Source organism: Pseudophryne corroboree, chromosome 10, assembly GCF_028390025.1.
Source record: "Pseudophryne corroboree isolate aPseCor3 chromosome 10, aPseCor3.hap2, whole genome shotgun sequence".
Classification (NCBI taxonomy): domain Eukaryota; kingdom Metazoa; phylum Chordata; class Amphibia; order Anura; family Myobatrachidae; genus Pseudophryne; species Pseudophryne corroboree.
In genome coordinates this window covers 244559418-244583137 of record NC_086453.1, presented here as the reverse complement: position 1 = coordinate 244583137, position 23720 = coordinate 244559418, and the positions used below count along the sequence as shown (strand labels likewise).

The 23720-nt window shown below is 42.4% G+C and overlaps 1 protein-coding gene across 9 annotated transcripts in view; it reads right to left on the bottom strand.

Moving 5' to 3' along the window:
* Nucleotides 1-23720, bottom strand: part of NCAM1 (neural cell adhesion molecule 1) — a 513442-nt gene that overhangs the window by 13150 nt on the left and 476572 nt on the right. For 7 of the 9 annotated variants that reach the window (XM_063943169.1, XM_063943170.1, XM_063943171.1 and 4 more), the window contains 2 exons: nt 2825-3032; nt 825-941 (listed from right to left, as the gene is read on the bottom strand). In XM_063943169.1, coding sequence (XP_063799239.1) covers nt 825-941; nt 2825-3032 — 325 coding nt within the window. Of the gene's footprint in view, nt 1-824; nt 942-2824; nt 3033-8472; nt 13922-23720 lie in introns of those variants that run through there. The other 2 variants (XM_063943175.1, XM_063943176.1) reach the window with 2 other exon arrangements.

The window sequence follows — 23720 nt, the reverse complement described above, 5'->3', positions numbered from 1 at the left end:
AAGATCTTCTCTAAATTAACAGGTAAGTGTGTATTCTGCACATTACCATTTGGCTTAATATAATATTACATTGCACTCTACTCACAGTAAAAGATTGTTTTATAGATTATATTAACACCCCAATGAGATTAGAGTTCCTGATGTTAACATATGAGTATTGGCTGGTTTATGTGAGCCTCAAAACAACTGTGCTATTTGCTCCATGTTGCTAATAAAATTATTATATATTCTAGATCAGTTCATTTAATCTCTTACTGTATATAAGCTTCTGTTCATATAATTTCATTTTCCAGGCACAAATGTATCAGGTTAAACAAGGTTTAATGAAAACTACTGTACACTGATTTCCATGGCGACACCTAGTGCACAGAAACTAATAGTCTGGGAACAATACACTAATGCCTGCCATACATCTATTCCCCGTTCTGCCATAAACCAAACGGGGCTATCTGATCACCGATTCATCTCGGAATCGGGAAAATTAATTTTGTTAAGATTCCCTAACTCACCGATCCTGTACATTTTTTTGGTTGGAAACGGCAGTAGTGTAAATCCAACGTGTTGGATTTCTCAGATCCCTTGAGCCAGCCATTGGCAGAATGAAGAATTGTGGCAATTAGTCGCAGATGTATGGGTCCCGTAATACATTAGTGAAAGCAAATTGTCATTTGGTGATAACTGTTTACTTACACTGAGATAATTTTCAACTACTATAAGTCTGAAAATCTGCAAAAGTCATGAAGTCTTTACCAACAGTGGTAAACTGAGGTCATTATCCCTTTTCTACAGTCGCTGAGACTGACAATGTAAATTAAGCTACATACTCAGGTTCTGTTAGTGGAGTGGTCTCATTGGGTTCTGTCTGGTTGCTTCCATCATGGTTTGGTGTTCTCTCTTCTTCTGTTCGTACCTCAACAATGGGCTCTTTAGACTCATCTTTCCTGTGGAAGAACCGTATTTGTTTGCAAATTCATCCGCATACTGTATGAGGTTCTAAGGTTGTCACTATTGCAGTTTTTTAAATTACATAGTCCTAACTAATCTTAAAAGTATTTAAGGGATCGGTATGAAATCCCGCCAATCATAATCCCGACGGTCTATATACCGACACCCATTGACCGATGGTCGAAATCCCGACAAGGTTTAAATACCGACACGGACTAAATACCGACATGTAAAATACCGACAAGGTCTAAATACCGACATGTAAAATGCCGACAGGTCGAAATACCGACATGCATTTTTTGATGTTTTTTTGTGTGTATGTCGACATAAATCAACATGGACACCATATAAAGTGTACCGCGTCCCCTCGCATGGCTCGCTGCGCTCGCCATGCTTCGGGCACGGTGCCTCGCTGCGCTCGGCACACTATTATATTCCCCCTCCAGGTCCACTGGGACGGTAAAGTATGAACAAGTCGGTTTTAATGAAAAAAATCATGAAAAACTTGTGTCGGTATTTCGACCTGTCGGCATTTTACATGTCGGTATTTAGACCTTGTCGGTATTTTACATGTCGGTATTTAGTCCGTGTCGGTATTTAGACCTTGTCGGGATTTCGACCATCGGTCAATGGGTGTCAGTATATAGTCCGTCGGGATTATGATTGGAGGTAAAGTGACTGCATCCCGTATTTAACATTCAGTCTTTCAACGTTTCAGAAGAAGTATACAGATGTAGCCATGCTCCTCTTTGCTGCGATGCAGCAAGTGGAATTAATGGAGTGACCGTTGGCTGCGAATAGTCACAGCCTGGCACGCCACGCAGGCTGCCGTAATGCAGCATGCTGCATCGCAGTAAATTGAGCATGGCTACATCTGTAAGTGTACAAGAATTTATCCTACAATCTAATCTGTTATGCTTACTGTAATGCTCTTTTTCTAAAGGTACGTAACAGTAGGCACCATAGCAGGAATTAATCAATTAAATCCTTTTAGTATTGAAATAAATAAGAGCCTGGAGACTTGGCCACTCCATAGAAGCTACTATAAATGTTCTATCACCTTGTAACTTTAGGTATAAATACCTTATTTCTGACTACCGGTACCATTTTTCAGTGGAAAACAAAACACTGCTTATACTGTCTTTAGATTGCAAATTGTGATGATAACTGGATGAAGATGACTCTTTAAAAGCATCTAAGTTAAACAAGGATACTACTTGGTATAACTGATACTGTGCACTATGTTAGCATAGTTAATACATATCAGTGAATTGATGATTATGAATAAGATGGAACTGATGTGGCTGGAATTGTTGAGTTCTCCAGCATCCTCTGTAAGTTATAGATTTTTATGGGATACTTAAAAGGCTACTACACATCTTTCTGCAATGTGTCATGAATAACAATGATATCTGTAATTTTCCCCATTTGACAGCATAAACTGGGGCAGATGTATTAACCTGGAGAAGGCATAAGGAAGTGATAAACCAGTGATATGTGCAAGGTGATAAAGGCACCAGACAATCAGCTCCAATATGTAAATTAACAGTTAGGATCTGATTGGCTGGTGCCTTTATCACTTTGCACATATCACTGGTTTATCACTTCCTTATGTCTTCTCCAGGTTTATACATCTGCCCCACAGAACTAAGTGTAGGCACTTACAGTATGCGAGGTGCTCCTGGATTTTCCAGATGTACGTGTTCTTATAGCTTACACAAGACAGTGTACATATTTTTTTTATTGTAATAGAAGTTACTGAATGAATATGTGGAAATCAGAGTTTCAAAACAACTGTATACATTGATTTTAGAAATAGTCTAAGAAGTAAACTATTGCACAAATATATTTAATAAAAGACTGCAAACATGCTACGTACGAAAATGCTGCCTTTCCTTCTTCCATGTCTTTGCCTTTAGCTCCAGGGCCGGCTTTTCCACAGAAATTGACTGCAATGCACATGAGCAGTCCGCACTTGTTCAGGAAGTAGCACGTCACGTCCACAGCCAACAACAGAAGAACAAAGACAATGACGAGAATACCCACAATGGCTCCTGTGCCCAGACCTGAGCTGGTACTTGTGGCGGCTTTGGAAAAAGAAAAGGAGACTGTAGTTAGAGCTCTCCAACCAAGGGCATATTCACCATATTAATTCTTTTTTTATATGAAGCATATGTTATTTTTATCACAAACTGTGCAACAGATAACATAATGCAGATAAAGCAGGCTGCATTGTACAAAATGACCCACCACAATGCTAAAGTGGTAGGAGTACAATGTATTGCTCATTTCTACCAAAGTGCTCCTGTGAGGGTGGGTTTACAGTATAGAGGAATGGAGAGACTCTTTGTTGATAGATATATATATATATATATAATGAAAATCTGAACAATCTACTGTAATTGATGAGAAAACTGAGGTAAGTGCTGTAATAGGGAATGCTCCAACTGTTTGCCAGACTTCATTATTCAGAATTCTTCAGTTAACCCTAGATGACAGGGCTGTGAGGTACAGCAAAGCCTGCTCCATCTGTATTTACTAAAGTAAAGGCTAATTCTGAAGCAAACAGTGGTACTAGTATTTTATAAAAGACCTATAATTCATGTAATATATGGTTAGCATTTCTAGCATCTCAAGTAAATATGTTAGTATACGTCCCAACAGTCCAAATTTCTGTAGGGCAGTCCCCATTTGAGGGAGGTATAGTATACAGTACCATTGTGGTTTTTCTAAGCATGTCCTCGTGGGCGTTGACCCACCCACTAGTATCATCACACCCCCAGCATGCCAAAGCCATGACCCTGATATCAAGATTTCAGAACTGGGAAGTACGTTTTACATGAAGACTTAACATATTGCAATAATGATAATAATTATCTTTCTATGCCTAGTGTGCAAAGCTGTGAAGTACCACTGTTTTGAGAGCACTACTACCCTGGATATCCCTTCATTGCTACTTTACTAAGAAAGAGGCATTGGGCTTTCTTTCACATGAGCAGATATTTGGAACATCTTGGGGGCTCATGTAGAGTTGTGTAATATCAACAAATAACTCTAAAATGAAAATTGCTCAAAAGCAGGGCATTTTCGCCCAAATGCAGAGATTCGGAGATGTGTCCGACTCCGGATCGGCAGTATACGTAACCGGTGTAACCAAGGGTGTAATTGTGTCTGTCTTCTAGCGGCTGCAGGAAGAACTACCTCCTAACAGGTGCACGTGCCTCATTGTGTGCACCTGTCCTTATTTGTGAACATGTGTAGTGCAAATCTGGTATAAGTTCAACTCAGTATCAGTCCCCTGGTACATAAGAAAGGAATCAAGGGTATGATACAGATATTATTATTATTGAAAAAATGACATTGGCTCAATGCAATACATTTGTACACCAGTATTTCTTTTGTAACACTTCTTATGTGTGCATTTTATCCATGATATACCCATAGCTGCTGTGAATGTAAGAATCACTGTTTATGAGCGTAATGCCGTCATAAACAAATTGTATGAGTACTGTGCTTTGTTTCTAGCAATCAATATGTAGCGCCATGGATTCATATGCAAACTTGTCTGTCAGAGACCAGGGGTGTATCCAGAACTTCATGGGCCCCATAGCAACATTTTGAAGGGGCCCCTGACCCAATATTTCTAGAGAGACACCTCTTTACAGTAATTGTTAACTTTTATGCCCCATAATAATGACCTATTTCATATTCTGAATCGTAGTAGTGTCTCAGTTCATATTATTTTACATTGTAGGGCCACAAGTACTCATTATGCAACACAGTACTGCTATTCACAGTTCTTCTAGTTCATATTATGTCACATTACAGAGCCTCCACTTCATACTGTGCCACATTACAGTGCTGCAGTTCATATTATGTAACATTATAATGCCCTCCAGTTCATTTTATACCACATTACAATGAGCAGGTCCAGGGGCATAACTAGATATATTGTAGGTCCTAAGGCAAAAGTTGTAAGTCCCCCTTTGTATCACCCAATGGTGAAAAATGTATATAACATAGGTAACTTTGACAGTTAACATGGGCCCCATTAAGCTCTGGGCCCCATAGCAGCTGCACTCCCTGCACCTATGGTAGCTACACCCTTGTCTGGTACGTTTTAAGAGAGGAGGGGACCCGCGTGCAGCCTCTGTCGCAGGCCCCCTCCTTTCTGGCAGTAGTAGTCTACTGCGCATGCGCAGGTCTCCGGGAACATGGCGCCCGTGCCTTGTTCCCAGGGACACCTACAGTGCGCATGCACAAATCACTAGGAAATAGCCTCGGCAGCCATTTTCCAAGTGATTTGTGCCCGCACAGCAGGGCCTCCATCGCTGGACTCCAGAGGGGTAAGTATATTCTATGGATGCAGTGTGTGCGGTGTGGGGAATGGAAAATGTAATCACCTTGGAACAGTGAGAATAGTGTGTCATCTGGCTCCATAGCAAAATGTAGATAAACTCCAGCAGCATCAGACTGGGGCATGAGGGCCCACCGGAGACCATACTTAGTGGTGTGGCCAGCCTTCAGAGGGGATGTGGTCATCCTCCACAGAGGCTTAGGTAGCTATTAGAGAGTCATTAGAGAGTGCATGATCTTGGCCTTTTAATTAATATATATTGTAAATAGTTCTAGTGCATGCATGTCAATGTACCAGAAAATACACCACAGCTCTATGCAGCATAAAGTAACATATGTATAATTCAAGTACACAGGTTGGAACCTGATCCCTAGAGGAGTGGGTGGGCCCTCAGGCAGAGGAGTGGGTGGGCCCTCAGGCAAAAGAGTGGGTGGCTACTTGGGAAGCCTGTGGGCCAGTTTGACCCTGAACTCCAGCAAGTAATTTGTAACAGAGAGCGTATCCACTAACTGCACGTGTGCCATTCTTAATGGAAGAGTGTACTACGTTATGCCAGCTGTCAGGATCCCGGCACTGGAATCCCGACCACTGGCATGCCGGCAGCGAGGCGAGAGCAAAAGAGCCCCTTGTGAGCTCACTGTGCTCGCCACCATGTGGGCACGGTCTCCCTCCAGGGGTGTCGTGGACACCCCAAGAGGGAGAATAGTTGTCGGTATGCCGGATGTCGGGATCCCGGCATCAGTATGCTGAGCGCCGGGATGCCGACAGCCGGCATATCAAATACCTACCTAATGGAATGCTGTCAGTGCAAACAGTGCAGTTGCCTAAAACAGCAGGGGGTCATCCTCACCCTGATGTCTGGGACTTATAGAGGAGCCACCCGCTGCACCCATAATAGGTTCACCTCTGGCTCACCATATGCACAGAAGTTTGTGCAACAATCAGATACACACAGTTGCACTGTGATGTTTAGTTGTGTGAAATAATTGTATATTCTTATATTGCTTTAGTTATACTACAATATGAAGTACGCAGGAAGCTTATTTACCAAGGACATCACATAAGGCTCACAGACATTTCCAGAATGTAATTGAGTTTACTGTTGGCAGCAGCTGGGTGGACTGTGGCGCTCACCAGCAGGTGTATATCTACGTTCCTGTACGCTACGTGATGAGCTAGCAGAAAATGAATATGCTGGATGTAAAAGTCTCATTTCTAAATGAACTAAAAACGTGATTTTTTTTTTCACAGTCAAACAAGGTCAGTTTTAATAGCTGTCCAGCTGTGTACCTGCACACCTTCTATTCACAGTGTAAGCTGGAAGCAGGGGAGTCTGCCTTATACAGGGAAGTATTATAAAGGGTCTTCATTTAGGTATATGGCAGAGATGAATCATATGATCTTTCATTGCTACATTCATAACTGACACTTTAATAAACATGGCACCTCACATGCCCAAGTTGTTCAGTATGAAACCAATTAAGCAAACAATTTCTGCAGTAATGCCCTGGTGGCATAATTGGGGATGGTTAAATGGAACACAGATTGGCATTGCTTAGATAGGCTTTTAATAAGTCAGGGTATCTTAAACGAACAAATTGACATAGTGTGCAAATTTATCCCACATGTAAGAGCTCCACAGGGGTGTGCTTGTGCCAAATACACTGCATCTCAGCGCGAAGATCTGTGAATGTATTTTAATTGCACCATTCTTTATCAATGATCCCTATTGGGATTTAAATACTCCTGAAGATTAAGTCCAGTATATTACATTCAAACATAACTTACTATAAAAAATAAACAGACGCTGGAGAATATGTATCTTAGCTTGCTGTGTATGAAGAACTTCTGATACTAAGGAGTCCATGGTATTGCAAGGCACAATGCACATATATTTGCCATATACAGTACCCTTGGCAGATTGTGGATTTTTGTGGGCATCAGTGATGTCAGTGCAATGTGGAGTTCCGTTCCAGAACACAATTCACATCTAACTGAACTGACCCCTAACTTGGTTATTGTCCATCATGATGAAATGGGTCATTCTAGAGTAAAACAGCCAGGCAAGTCTTCTTTCTGCAGAATGTGTTCTGGCTTCAGGTTCTTAGCAGATGATCAATTTACTACAGGAAAAGTGATGATTGTGCAGCAGGGTGAACTACTATCCACCAACTACATTCAGGTTTTCTCTCCAGCATTATAATTAACATCTACAGGTTGAGTATCCCTTATCCAACATGCTTGGGACCAGAGGTATTTTGGATATGGGATTTTTCCGTATTTTGGAATAATTGCATACCATAATGGGATATCATGGTGATGGGACCTAAATCTAATTACAGAATGCATTTATGTTTCATATACACCTTATACACACAGCCTGAAGGTCATTTTAGCCAATATTTTTTATAACTTCGTGCATTAAACAAAGTGTGTCTACATTCACACAATTCATTTATGTTTCATATACACCTTATACACACAGTATGAAAGGCCATTTAATACAATATTTTTAATAACTTTGTGTATTAAACAAAGTTTGTGTACATTGAGCCATTAAAAAAACAAAGGTTTCACTATCTCACTCTCACTCAAAAAAGTCCGTATTTCGGAATATTCCGTATTTCGGAATATTTGGATATGGGATACTAAACCTGTATTAGCTATGTCCAAGGAATGATTGAGTGATTTAAAGCGGTAAATAGATGATAAAGGGAACAGATAGAAATATTAATTGGGGATTACTTACTTCTATCTTCCTTTCCTGCATACAATATAACAAGACCTACAAACTTTGCTTCCCCTGTTAAAAGTGTTGCTGACCTCTCGACAACCCCTGAATCATGTACCTCTACATTTACTGGATTGCAGTTATTCACTACCAGAACTGGCTGCTGGAATAAGAGAAAGTTGTAAACGTATTTTAGCTGTAAAACATTATAGAAGCTATAAAGTTTCCAAGCACTGGGAATTTCTGCAGCCGCAGACTCATACCTGGCAAGAGGACAAACAGTCACTAAACAATCTCTTATAGTATCCCATTCTAGAGTGCAGTATAACATTTTAATGAGCAGCATTGAATTCTATTGTTGAGCCTACTATTGTAGTGTTTTTATTGTAGAACCATTATATTCAACATACCCACCATCTAAAATGACCCATAAAGACACACCACACTGCTTCTGTTGTTTTTTTCTAGAATTTATTAATAGGAAATTCTCCACCATTGAAATTATCTGTACAATAGAGACAATTATATGGCTTTTGGCTTCTATCAGTGTTAATACATACATGCTTCATCCATTCCTCTTACAAAATATCACTCACAAGCAAGTGCTCTTGGTACGCAGGAGACTGGATTAACCAATATATAGAGGGGGAGCAGAGAAAGTGGTGACGTTGGGAGGCAATATGTGCAATTGGTATTTACAGAATTGATGCAGAACTTTCAAAGCTGTGGCAATTAAAATGTGTTCTAGCATACAAAGTGCATATATAATAAAGGCAATTAAAGAGACGTTTTGTGTAAAAGTTTACTTAACTTTACAATTGCATTCTGGTGTTTAATCGTGGACATTTCATTTCAGCAGTAATTGATAAGCCACAATGGGGTGAGATGTCTCAAACCATCTAAGGTGGACAAATGGAGAAGTTGGCCATAGCAAATAATCAGTTTCTAGCTATCATTTATCTAGCACATTCATTAAATGATAGCTACAAGCTGATTAGTTGCTATGGGCAACTTCTTCACGTCATCTTTAGAAGGTTTGATATACTGTGTCTCCCCCATAATCTCCCAGCAACCTTACATTCATATTCTACAGTGCGCTAAACATATATCTGTACGTTGTTTGGTGTTATTGTGCTAACACAGTATTGTGTGAGTTATCCAGCCTTCATATCAGCTGTACTGGACATGTTGACTTTGGGAAAATAAGGAGCCGTGCCACCAGATTCCCAACATCACCCTGACCTAATGCTTGTGGCTCCAGAGTGTTCTCTCTCTGGGTGGTTTAATATGCTCCCGAGAAGAGTATTTTGGATATACCTTGGATATGCCTTGCAGATGTATTCAGTGGCTTGAACAATCCTCTCATTTTACTGAATAACAAAACATACACTGAAATGTTGTTCTCTGTGATATTATTTCAGAACACTCAAACTCAAATTATTTTTTCTCATTAAACATGAGTTTTATGTTATGTTTTATGTTATGTGTATTTAGCCCCCAAACTTTAATATTTTGTAGAGCGACCTTTTTAAGCAACAATAGCTAAAAGTTTTTTGGTAAATACCTCACAACCATCCCAATTTTATTGGGCCAGTCCCAATTTTCAGGCACTGTCCCGCCATTCTTCCTGTGGGCTGCAGTGTCCAAGGTGGGGTGGAGGTCGGGAGGCTCCCTCTCACTTGTTGCTCTGCTAAGCAAGGTAAGTGGTGAATAGATAACATCTACTGTATTCACTGGATAGAAGGACTGGGGCTTCCAAAAACAGGGGTGTGGCAATCTGGTACAGCATTTCCCATAATGCGTACAAAAGTCCCTATCTATATTTACTAAAAGTTGTGAGGTATGTTTCCAGCTGTGCACACTGTTCATAAATGATTTTTGCCCATTTTTTATGACAAATTTCCTCTAGGATGTTCAGGTTTATTTGACAAATTTTCAAACAGTGCTACAGATTCTCAACCAGACAGGATTTAAATCAGGACTTTGACTGGGCCATTGTGCTGTACAACAATCTTTTTATTTCTGAGCCACAACAATGTTGATCATTCACCCAGTATTTGTTTTTGTTTTTAAGCAAATTGAGGTAAATTCTCCGGCAATATTTGTGTTTTTCAACATCCATCATTCCTTCCTTTTATTACATTAAAGAGGCTGAGTCTTTGCTGATAAAAAAATAGTCCAACATCATAGTGCTGCCACCAACTATTGTCTTTTGAGGTATGGACAGTGTTAGTACATTGGGTGTGCACATGTCACCCAACTAACCGGAATATCCTAGTGCAAATCTGCTATAAAGAAATGGCCTAGGTCTCTCATGTATGGTGCGCAAGCTGGTACACATGCTAACTTAAAAGACTTAAAACTGCTATTGCTGCAAAAGGAGACCCTACAAAATATTAAAGTGTGGGGATTCAATACTTGTGCCATGACCACATTTGAAGTTTCGGTGTTTCGAAATAAAAATATCACTGACAACAACCATGATTTCAGAAAAATGAGACAATTTTCCAAGCATCTGAAGTTAGCATGGCACTGCATATTATTCTATACATTTTACATAAATAGGGACATAATTGGGGACAAAGACAGGCTCCATATAGAAAAACTACAATTAAAAACTTAACTTAAACAATAACTCTTGGAAACAAAAAGACAGGTACTGCATTGTTTTGCTGGCTGACAATTAGTGTAAGTGCATACAAAGTATGAATTCGGATGCGCTACTTTCATCTGAATAAAAAGCAGCCAAAATACCGTACACCTACCTTCTAAGCTTCCAAACACAAAGCTAATTATACAATTGTGCAAACTAATCAGGAAAATGACCCATATTTGTTTTTACTAACTTATTATCTTTCAATATATTTTTATTTTTGTATCTAGATAAACTTAAATACGATTATTTTTCAAGAAGTAATTAAACTTTTTTTTAAACTTTGTTAATGCAAAAAACCAGAAGAGCAAATTGTCACCGTCACATCAGCTAGAAAGAGGATTCTTGCCCAGCTCAGCAAAGTATATTTAACTATTGCAGGTACAGTAGGTAGGAAGTGTAATTTGAAAAAAAAAAGGATTAAATGGGTTTTACTGTTAACAATGTCTAACAAAATTCCCGCAGGGGTCGACATATACGTAAGCCTATTTGCCTCCAGACATTTTTATACTTTACGAATTGCCCATTATTAAATCTGTCTAAATCTCCTCTGCATTTTTTTTACCCTTGTCATGTTGCAGAAAGACATCTGAAGACATCTGAAGGCTGTGATCATAACAAATGCAGGATCTACACGATTACATGTGCATAATCTCTAACTGCTTAAAAAGCTATGGAGTACAATTTACCAAGACAAATTTCACTGGGCAGCTGAGTGATAACTCATCATCAATTCAATACTGGCTGAACGTACAGCTTTGACAACCAGCCTAGTACCCTAATCGCATATGAGCGCAATGCACTGGGAGCCTGGATTTTAAGTGTGTTAACAAACAATAATAAACATTGTTAAAATGTAGAAAAATAAATTATTTAATGTTTTTAATATATTTAGCAAAGAAAAATGCTTTATTTTACTAATTCCGATTTTTTTTTTCCATTTAGGGTCCCGTGCTATCGCCATCGTGTGAGACAGTGATCATAATAGGAAAACAGGCGGTGGTATGGTGGTACTTGCACTGAAGTTGTTATACACGGCAATGGTTATCGCTGCCCGGGAAGAGGGGGAGGTATGTTTTTAGTTTGCACATATGCCAACTCCAGGAATGGCACATCTATCTTACAGCTGATTGAGGATAATTAGTTCAGGAAAGAAAATGGCCACAGTTTGGTGAGGAGTGCACTGTAAACATAAAAGCTATACATTCTTTCTCTGAATAACATTTTTGATTGAGTATTTTGTAGACAATGTTAGACCAAAGTAATTATTCTAATAACATTTAATATGAATTTAGAAGCTAACACACAGCATGATTATAAGACACTTAAAGTACTGTACTAACGTCATACCATCAAGTTAATATATAGAGGTTTAACAAGTTCTCTTATTTTTAGTTATATTATTATTATTATTATTATTATTATTATTATTATTATTTAATCCTATTATCTGTACAAAATTGTCTCAATAAATCATAATCATATTATAAACACAGTAGTTGGCACTTTAACAGCACAGAGCTCAATAATGTATGTGTTGGATTAAATTGCACACTTTGACGTAATTAAAAGGACTATAGTAATCAAGGTGCTAATTTTGAGAAATAAGTATGAAACATAAAAGGGGTGTCAATTTCTTTATGGGAGAGAGATTTATCAAACCTTCTAAAGAGGACAAGTGGAGGTGTTGCACCAATCAGAGTCTAGCTACCATAGGTATAGTACATTATATAAAATGATACTAGAGTCTGATTGTTGGAGAGTGGAAAGGAGAACGTAGAGTTATCATAGCTTGGAGGGAGATTAAAGTAGTGGAGTACCAACCAATCAGCTTCTAACGCTCAGTTTTTCAAACACAATATGTAAAATGACAGTTAGAAGCTGATATATTGGTACTTTATCTCTCTCTAAGCTTTGCTAAATGTCCCCCTGAGGGATGCCAACCTCTTTAAAATTGCTGTTTAGTTATCCTCAAAAGAATACATTGACAACCAGCAATCCAAAGCTATTTGATTGGTGTTAGCAAATTAATATCTCATTAATTCTGTTTATGAGAGGTATACTGTATGTAGTATCAGCAAGATACACTATTTCTCTCTTTTAAGAGAGCCATCACATATCCGTCAAGTGATTCACATTAAATGGATCGCTATTATTCCCTCAGTAGAATTACTAAAAATTCTTCTCGGGACAATATCATGTGGTGGAATACCTGTTCTACTGCAATTAAAATAAATATACATCTTCAGAAACCTGTTTGCCAACATCTCATTGAAGAATTTTAAGCACACCACTGCAATAAAGGTCATAGATGAGCTCAACGGACCTGATTCACTAATAAAAACAAAACAAAAACATAAAACAACAGTATAATGTTTTCATTACACCAAAAGTTTTTCAGCTTACATTGATTATATTAACAATTATTATGCAGAAGGAAAATGTAATTGCAGTGTTCTGTATTTCACATTATACTGTACAAAAGAGATGAACTGATAAGACCACAAACATCACCAGATTTATATGAGAAGTAAATAATAATAATGAAAGTGCACTGACCATTTGCACACACAATGGACGCAACCATTTTCTGGCCTGAAGCATTATTCCACCTAATAAGTTCATAAGGGAACAGATCACTGATGTATGGGGTGTGAAGGTTATTATTCTTCAGTAATGTCAGTAGTTCCTATTGAATTCATAGATTGCATTCTCCTAATTATTGGTTCATGGCATAAAACACTACTGCTTCCAATGTGGGTAGGTGATGGGACACACACTGTGATTTGCTTCCAGTGTGACAGTGTGCTAAAGTGGGTATCTCAAAACAAAATATTTAGATTTTTAGAAGACAGTGTCACCTCCATCATTTCCTAACCACTTTCACTGCAACCCCATTTACACTGGCTCCATCCCTAGTCATCATTTTTATATAATCCAACATCCTCCATTAATAACTCCACCTGCAGTGGCCACCCATTAACCAAAAGGAGCATCTGCCTCTTTTGCTGGAAGATATGTGTTAGAAATGAGCTTATTCCCAAATTGTTGAAACTTAAAAATAAAACAAAAATCAGACACATGGTATGGATTGCTTGGATGATCGCTTCTCTCTAGGACAGAGAAACATCTACAGGAGCAAAACAAAAATCAGCCTAAGAGAAAAGTACAGTCACAAATAAGGCAAGTGAAGCTGCGGAGGTGGATGACACAGTACAGCTCCCGGTATTGGCTGCTGATGCAATGAGTCCAGGGAAAGTGGTTGTTGGCGAGAATATTTGGTGCATGTAGAAGAATGGATGTCCGGGGGTGGTTGAAGTGACACAAAAAAACAGACAGGGGAGAATTCAGGGACAGAGGAAGGAGGTGGGATAAATCATGGGAAAGAGAGGAAGGAAAAAGAAAGAGAGAGAAAGAAAGAAAACAGATAAGAAAATAAACAGGTCACAAATACAGAGAAAAAAAGGTCAACTCAGCATAGCCAAACAAGAAAAAAAATAAAAAATGGCAGCTGTTAAAAAGTTGCATAAATACTGAGGCAAGGCCGGAAGCAGAAGCTGTTAGCAGCGAGTTATAGATATGTCGTACATTAGGCAAGTGCAAGACACCAGCGCAAAGAGTATGGATGAAAAAAGATGCTTAACTGTAAACATTGTGAATTAGAGTCTAACAATTGACAAGCCAGCGTTTAAATGTGTCACACATTGCTGTACCAGTGATTGTAATATGTATCATTGAGTTGCAGTTTTTTGGTGTGCAGAGTATATGCAATGATTGAGGACTGTTTTTCCTGGTGAAATACATACTTCAAATTCTGTACAAGTCAGAACCCAGTCAGACAAATAAAAGAGCAATATTTAGCTTTGTGGGCAAAGGTGGAGATGTGGACTCAGGGTTCAGTATATTAGATCTGCATTCGTAATGTTGACATGAGAATGTTAACGTGGTCTTTATGTCAACAGTGAACATGTCAACATGTTAATCAGCATAGGAACAAAGATGAATTGTCGACATACACACAATGTCGATAATGTGATTTGAAGGTAACTGTAAAGTTGGCCATACATTAGAACGATTTTAGGGATGATTGAACGATTTTGATGCATCTGAATGATAAATTATTTGAAATTGTGCAAATCGTGCTGTTTTCACTAACGATAATGATCTGATGCGCGGTTCCACGGGTCGTTTGATGTTTCTTCAGGTCTTACCTGCTGCATGTAAGATCTGAAGCTATCGTCAATGACAGTATGCTCCTGGATGTGGCTACTCCTCAGATCGTTAGCAAGATCTTAAAGATCTTCCTTATGTGTATGCACTATGGGGGTGATTCAGAGTTGATCGTAGCTGTGCTAAATTTAGCACAGCTACGATCATCCACACTGACATGCGGGGGGACACCCACCATAGGGCTAGCCCGCCCCACATGTCAGTCCCTGCCCCGTCGCTGAAGTACAACAGCATTTTGCAGTTCAGGAGTAGCTCCCGGCCAGCGCAGCTTTTGCGTGCTGGCCGGGAGCTACTCGTCGCTGCCCGGCTCGCAGCGGCTGCGTGTGGCGTCACGCAGCGGCTGCGGTCCGCCCCCCGCATGGCCCGGCCACGCCTCCGCTGGCCGGACCGCGCCCACAAAATGGCGGCCAAATGCCGCCCCCTCCCGCCCAGCGACCGCCTCTGCCTGTCAATCAGGCAGAGGCGATCACTAGGCAATGACAGCCGCTGGCAGCGGGTAATCAGGTCAGAATGACCCCCTATATCGTGAGTCCGGGACTGCTGGGGAGTTCAAGGGAAATCATTGGCAACATCGCTCATTTGCGAGTCATTCTAATGTATGGCAAGCTTAAGCATAACACTAACTCTAATGTCGACATTTTATACTGTAAGCTAACATTCTGCCCATGTTAACACTTTCCAGACTCAACATTTATTAGGTACACATTTTAACCATGTTGACATAACAGTCAACATTCTTGGGTCAACATTAAGAATGTCAACATTGTCAACAAGGAAAACTGACTGCATATTATTCATAGTCATTAGACGCCACTACAAAATGGCAGAAGAAGTAATATGTAACTTTCCAGGTGTGACTTGAAGGATACCTCCATCCACAAGGGGGCAGGAGAACTTTACTTTTCAGATAGTTTAACATCTCCATGCTATCCTGGATCACTGACTGGTAGAATTTACATAGGAAGAAATGCTGACAGCATAGGGAAAAACTTTATAGTATATTGTCTAGGTATCCACGTCTTTAAAATGGTTACTGCATTCTGACCATTACATTAAAATTAAATAAAAATATATATACAGTTACTGTTCTTCATAATTAAACGCTGCAATTATTATGTCATTAGGGTTGATGCTATGGTACAGAGGTTCCCAAACTTGGTCCTCAAGGCACCCTAATGGTCCAGGTTTTAAGGATAACCATGCTTGGGCACAGACAAGGCTGCCATCAGAAATGGAGGGGTCTGGGACTGACAAATTAGGTAGGGCCCCCCACCACACACACTGCTCCATAGCCACACACACACTGCCCCATAGGCACACACAGCACACACTCCCATAGACACACACACACTCTGCCCCATAGACACACAGAGCACACAGTACCATAGACACACAGTCCCTTAGACAGACACATAATACTGCTACCAGCCTCTCCTTCCAGTCCCCCCTGCATCCCCCAAAGCTTACCATTGGAGGGGGCCCGTGTGGCAGCAGTGAGGATTGGGAGCCAGGCCAGCTGTCTGCGCACCACCAAACAGGCACGGAGGGACAGAACTGCAATGGTATTCTGACTATAGAGCTGGCCACCATGAGCCAATTGGAACTTGCAAACTGGCAGCCAATCAGGAGCTGCCAAGTGGGCCCAGAACTGTAGTTCTTAATGTCCCCCCTTGGTGGTGGGCCTGGGCACAGGTGGCTTAATTAGCATCTCAGTCAATTTAAGTTAACCATCTGTGCTTAAAATGGATATCTTAAAACCTGGACTGTTAGGATGCCTTAAGCACCAAGATGAGAACCACTGCTATACAGAGGTATAAATAAGGGGGGTTGAGCAGGGCATGTGCCCTGGGTGCCTTGGCAGACCCAGCAGAGGAGGGTGCCGCCGACGGCCAGGGCGTCATGCCCACCCACCCCCGCTGTTGCTCTGCCCCGTCACGCTGCAATGTGAGGGGAGGAGAGCGCAGCATCTCTCCTGTCCCTCAATGTTCTCACTGCTCAGTGTGAGTGTCTGTCTGGTCTCCGGCGGCGTTAGCAAAAAAGATATTGTGGACTGGCTCCTGATTGGCTGCCGATCCGCGAGCTCTGATTGGCTAACAAACCGGCGCCACATTTAAGATAGCCGCTGCTGAAGACTGGACTTCATGGAGCATTGAGGGGCAGGAGAGGTGCTGCACTGCACTCTCCTCCCCTCACATAGCAGAGGCCAGCGGCAGCGGTGACAGTGAGCGGATATCCAGGTTGATGTAAGCAGCAGCCATCGGGGGGGCGGGAGGGGGGGGTCATGTATCTGGTACTTTGAGGCAATGTGTATCTGGCACTGTTGGGCAGTATGTATCTGGCACTGTGGGGCACTGTGTATCTGGCACTGTGGGGTACTGTATATCTGGCACTGTGGGGCACTGTGTATTTGGCACTGTGGGGCACTGTGTATCTGCCACTGTGGGGCAATATGTATCTGGCACTGTGGGGCAATTGTGTATCTGGCACTGTGGGGCAATTGTGCATCTGGCACTGTGGGGCAATAGTGTATCTGGCACTGTGTACTGTGTAAAAAGGGGACTCAGCGTGCATACTGTGCAAAAAGGGGACTCTGCGTGGGTACTGTATAAAAAGGGGACTCTGCCTGCGTACTGTGCAAAAATTGAATGAAGGTGTGCTGAGAGTCAACACAAGGGGTAGGTGATAGTGTGCTGAGAGGCGACACAGGGGGTAGGTGATAGTCATGTTGGCACACCCCATTTTCAGTGGCCATGCCCCTTCTGGTATGTGGCCACACCCCTTCTCATGCGTGGCCACGGACATTTTTTCGGCGCCCGCACACATACTTCATTTCTTCATTTTGTGGTTTTGTTGTTTTCTTGGTGGGGAGGAGGGGGGGGGTGGGTGTCACTCCTCATCTTGCCCTGGGCTCCGAAAACCCTAGTTACGCCCAGTGGCAATTCTTGCCACGGGCAATCGGTACTTTTGCCCGGGGCGCCGCCTTCCGGAGGGCGCCGGCGCCATCCGGAGGGCGCCGCACCAGGGCAAGATCTGCCACTGTGCCCCCCGCAGTGCCCTGTTGTGCCCCCCCGCTTTGAAGGGAACCAGACGCGTAGCGTCTAGTTTCCTTTCATTGAGAGGACCTTAGTTCTGCGGTGCGCGATGATGTCATCGCGCACCGCACAGCAAAGGTCCTCTCCATGAAGGGAAACTAGACGCTACGGTCTAGTTTCCCTTAATGTAGAGGACCTTTGCTGTGCGATGTGCGATGACGTCATCGCGCACCGCACAGCATAGTGGCACAGACACTAGGGGTCATAATTGACCTCTAGTGTCTATGCTGTTCTATGGGAGAGACGTAATAACGTCTCTCCCATAGATCGAAGAGAGGAGAGGAGAAGAGCGGCGCCGCCGGCGGAGGGGGTCTGCAGCGATCTGGATCAGGAACGGGGATGGTAAGTATACTTTTTTTTATTTTTATTTTTCTTTCAGCGTTGTGACCACGCCCCCATTTGAAGCCACGCCCCTATATTTTGCCCGGGGCGCCACAAGGCCAAGAACCGGCCCTGGTTACGCCTCTGCTGCTATAATATAATTTAGTTGCAAAATCATTGCAGGAATACCTACTTTAAAAATTGTGTGTGGTTTTGTTTAAGGTAGTAATACTGTAGATGTAGTCATTGTTCATTTATGACAAGTACTGTGCTGTTTTATAGTTTACATGTCCAATATGGATAATAATATGGCTATTCTCACTCTGAGATATGAAAAGAAAGTATTCCCCCTGCAATGACAATCACTATTTCAAAATAAAAAAAAATATATTGAAAATAACAGGGTAATTACCTGCCTGAATAATTTATAGTATATACCACTCACAGTATTCTAAAGAGTAGGGAAATTGCAAATTTTCCTTTGCTTTGATAACAGGCAAAAAAAAAAACCTCAATAACAGACAATGACAAAGGAAGTAGAGATTTATAAATTGCAAACAAACTGAGTAACAGTATTTAAAACCAAAAGTGAATGAAAATGCCCATGTTTAAAATCCACTTTCAACCAGCAGTTCTACAAGTGACAATGTCCATTTAGAAAATGAAACAATTATCTACACAAAAGATATTTGCCATAAGCAATGGGTAATGGGAAGAATAATGATTATGCAATCCCAGGACACTGTAGGGTACCTTTCTGAGCTTCAGATGGTTTAAAACATGAGAAATACACTGTAGACAATTAATATATTGTATCTGAGATTGTAACTACAGTATTGCAATAGTTAGATTGTTTCCATTTACATTTTTTAGGTGTTAAAAGATAAATTTTTACTGGGAATGAAGATGTCTTTTGGGTTTATTAATTTCATGAAAAAGGGTAAAGAGATATTACGCAACCATCTTGACTATTATAACGTGAATATATGGTGCTACTATTATTCAAGCAACCGACATGGGAAGAATTAGAATCAGAAGAAACAAAGCACCATTGAACTCCCCTTAGTCCACTAGCTGGGGAGTGTATTCAAACATGTTTCTACTTCCTTACACAATTATAATGCACTTTCTAAGCCTGAAAATACTGCATTCAATGTTTCTTATCATAATCTTGGAAACTGCACGAAACGTATATATCATTTAAAACACATTATGTGAGCGCTGTGATTATGGGGGTAATTCAGAGGTGGCTGGAGGAGAGACATCGGGCTCAAGTGCAAAATATTTTTCCTCTGTACATATGTCCCGATAGGAAATGCTGGGGGATGCAGATCGTAATTGCATGGAGATCAGTACGATTCTGATAGGTGTTTCTGGGTGGTGATGGATGAGAACAGCTGCCGCCAGAGAGCATCTCAATAGATAGCCCATCAGATACAACATTAGCATCATTTCATCTGCTACTCTGCTGTGTCCATCTCGGAATCACAGCCAATGTGAGTTACTTACAAAGTAGACAATTTCAAAAATAAAACTCAGCATCAAATCTCTTCATTGCATACATGAGACAAGACAGGTGCTGATAGACAGAGACTGTTAAACAAACGTGCAAGTAATTGTGGACTTTGTGTGTCTAAATGGCATATTAGGAGCAATATGAACTTTTATAGATAAGTACATTAAAAATAAAAACGAGATTTATAGTAAGAACTTACCGTTGTTAAATCTCTTTCTGCGAGGTACACTGGCCTCCACAGGGAATGACATTGGGGTGTAGAGTAGGATCTTGATCCGAGGCACCAACAGGCTCAAAGCTTTGACCTTCTTCCCAGAATACCTAGCGCCGCCTCCTCTATAACCCCGCCTCCGTGCACAGGAGCTCAGTTTTTGTTAACCAGTCCAATGCAGTAGCAGTCAAAAAAGACGACAACTGTTAGTAGCCACATACACCACATTCTCACGACAGGCGAAAGTGTCAGCGGCTAATGCCATACCAACCCAAAGAAGCTAAGTTTGTCAGGGTGGGCGCCCTGTGGAGCCCAGTGTACCTCGCAGAAAGAGATTTAACAACGGTAAGTTCTTACCATAAATCTAATTTTCTGCTGCGGGGTACACTGGGCTCCACAGGGAATGACATTGGGGATGTCCTAAAGCAGTTCCTTATGGGAGGGGATGCACTGTAGCGGGCACAAGTACCCAGCGTCCAAAGGAAGCATCCTGGGAGGCGGAAGTAACAAATGCATAGAACCTTATGAATGTGTTCACTGAGGACCACGTAGCCGCCTTGCACAATTGTGCAAGGGCCGCACCACGGCGGGCCCCCCAAGAAGGTCCAACCGACCGAGTAGAATGGGCCTTTATGGTAGCAGGAGCTGGAAGGCCAGCCTGTACATAAGCATATGCAATCACCATTCTAATCCATCTGGCCAGGGTCTGCTTGTGAGCAGGCCAGCCACATTTGTGAAAACCAAACAGAACAAAGAGAGAATCCAACTTTCATGATGGAGGCAGTTCTCTTCACGTAGATACGGAGAGCCCGTACCACATCCAAAGACCGCACTTTGGAAGACAAATCAGGAGTGGCAAAGGCCAGAACCACAATCTCCTGATTAAGGTGGAAAGAAGACACCAACTTAGGTAAATACCCGGGACATGTTCTAAGAACCACCCGATCACGGTGAAAAATAAGATATGGTGACCTACAAGACAAGGCACCCAAATCCGACACCCTTCTAGCAGAGGCAATAGTCAGCAGAAACAATACCTTAAGAGAAAGCCACTTAAGGTCTGCAGATTCAAGAGGCTCAAACGGAGACCCTTGCAACGCCTCCAAAACCACCGACAAGTCCCAAGGGGACACATGCGGGATATAGGGAGGTTGAATCCGCAACACACCCTGAGTGACCGTATGTACATCAGGTAAAGTCGCAATTTTTCTCTGGAACCAAACCGACAAGGCAGAAATATGGACCTTGATGGAGGCCAGACAAATGCCCAAGTCTAGGCCCTGTTGTAGAAAGGCCAAAAGTTTGGCCGTACTAAACTTGTAAGTGTCATGATTGTTAGATGAGTACCAAGCAAAGTAAGAATTCCAGGCCCTATGGTAAATGCGAGCAGAAGCCAGTTTCTGGGCCTTCAACATGGTTTGAATGACCGCCTCAGAAAATCCTTTGGCCCTCAAGACGGAAGCTTCAAGAGCCACGCCGTCAAAGCCAACCGGGCCAAATCCTGATATACACAGGGGCCCTGAACGAAGAGATCTGGGCGTTGTAGAAGTAGAAGAGGACGCTCTTATCGAGAGACCCTGAAGGTCTGAAAACCAATGCCGTCTGGGCCACGTGGGAGCGATAAGAAGTAGGATTCCTCCTTCTTGCTTGAACTTCCTTATTACTCTGGGCAGACGTGACACCGGAGGGAACCCATATGGCAGCTGAAAGTTCCATGGAATTGCCAGTGCGTCCACGAATGCTGCTTGAGGATCCCTTGTCCTTGCTCCGAAGACCGGAACCTTGTGATTGTGTTGAGACGCCATCAGGCCCCACCTGTCCACGAGGAGTTGAAACACTTCTGGATGGAGGCTCCACTCTCCAGCGTGTATGTCCTGACAACTGAGAAAGACCGCTTCCCAGTTTAGGACCCCCGGAATGAACACTGCCGATATGTATGGCAGATGGCGTTCCGCCCACTGAAGAATCCGTGATACTTCCCTCATTGCCATGCGGCTTCAAGTGCCGCCTTGATGATTGATGTATGCCACCGTGGTGGCGTTGTCTGACTGTACATGAACAGGTCTGTTCTGTATTAAATGCTGGGCCAAGTTCAATGAGTTGAACACCTCCCGCAATTCCAGAATGTTTAGCGGGAGGAGAGACTCCTCCTTGGTCCACCGACCCTGAAGGGAGTGTTGCTACAACACCATGCCCCAACCTCTCAGACTGGCATCCATCGTCAGAAGGACCCAGTTGGAGATCCAAAAGCCACCAGCTCAGTGACAGACGGACCTCCGAAGACAAGGAGATCATGTGAGACCTGATCCGTTAAGGCCGGCCATCCCACTTGGCAAGAATTAGCTTCTGCAGAGGGCGGGAATGGAACTGAGCGAACTCCACCATGTCGAAAGCAAACACCATGAGACCTAGCACTTGCATTGCCGAATGTATTGACGAGATAGGAAGCATCAAATCCTGTCCTAAATCTTGAGGACTTTCTCCTGAGACAAGAACAACCGCTGGTTGTGAGTGTCCAACAACGCCCCCAGGTGCACCATGCTCTGAGCAGGGACCAGGGAAGATTTCTTCCAGTTGATGAGCCACCCGTGGGCTTGCAGAAACTGGATAGTCTGATCCAGATGGCATAGGAGACTTTCTGGGGAATTTGCCAGGATCAACAAGTCGTCCAGGTACGGTAGGATCCTGACCCCTTGACGGCGGAGTACAGCCATCATTACCGCCGTGACCTTGGTGAAAACCAAAAGGTAACGCCCGAAATTGGTAATGGAGGTTGCCAACCGCAAACCTCAGGTATTGCTGATGCAACACTGCAATGGGAATATGCAGGTAAGCATCCTGTATGTCCAGGGAGACCATATAATAACCAGGTTCCAATGTCAGAACAATAGAGCGAAGAGTTTCCATACAAAACTTGGAGACCCTCACAAATTTGTTCAAGTACTTGAGGTTGAGAATGGGCCATGAGGACCCGTTCGGTTTCGGGACTAGGAACAGCGGTGAATGGTACCCCTTGCCTCTCTGAGCCAGAGGCACCTGTGTTCAGGAGGGACTGTACTACCGAATGAAGGGTTCCTTGCCTTCACCTGATCTGAAGGGATGTCTGTCAAGCAAAATCGATGAGGGGGACAATTCTTGAAGGATACGGCGTAACCTCGAGTGATGACTTCCCGTACCCAAGCATCGGAAGTGGTCCTCAACCATTCCTGGGTATACCCTAGAAATCAGCCCCCCACCCTGGGATCCCCCAGAGGGAGGCCCGCCCCATCATGCGGCAGGCTTGTCAGTTTTGGAAGAAGGCTGATGGGCAGACCAGGCCCGTGTGGGTTTGGGCTTATTGGGTTTGGAAATGCGATCCTGTTTCGGGTACACCTGACCTTTTGCTTTCCCTGAAGGATGAAAGGAGCGAAATGGAGTACTCTTAGTCTTCGGCACTGAAGGAGCAGTACTAGGTAGACATGCTGTTTTAGCAGAAGCTAAGTCAGCCACTATCTTGCTGAGGTCTTCTCCAAAAAGAATGTCTCCCTTAAAAGGGAGTACCTCCAGGGTTTTCTTAGAGTCCAAATCCACAGACCAGGACCGTAACCAGAGAATACGGCGAGCCAAAATGGACATGGTAGAAGCCTTGGCCGCCAGAATACCGGCATCAGAAGCAGCCTCCTTA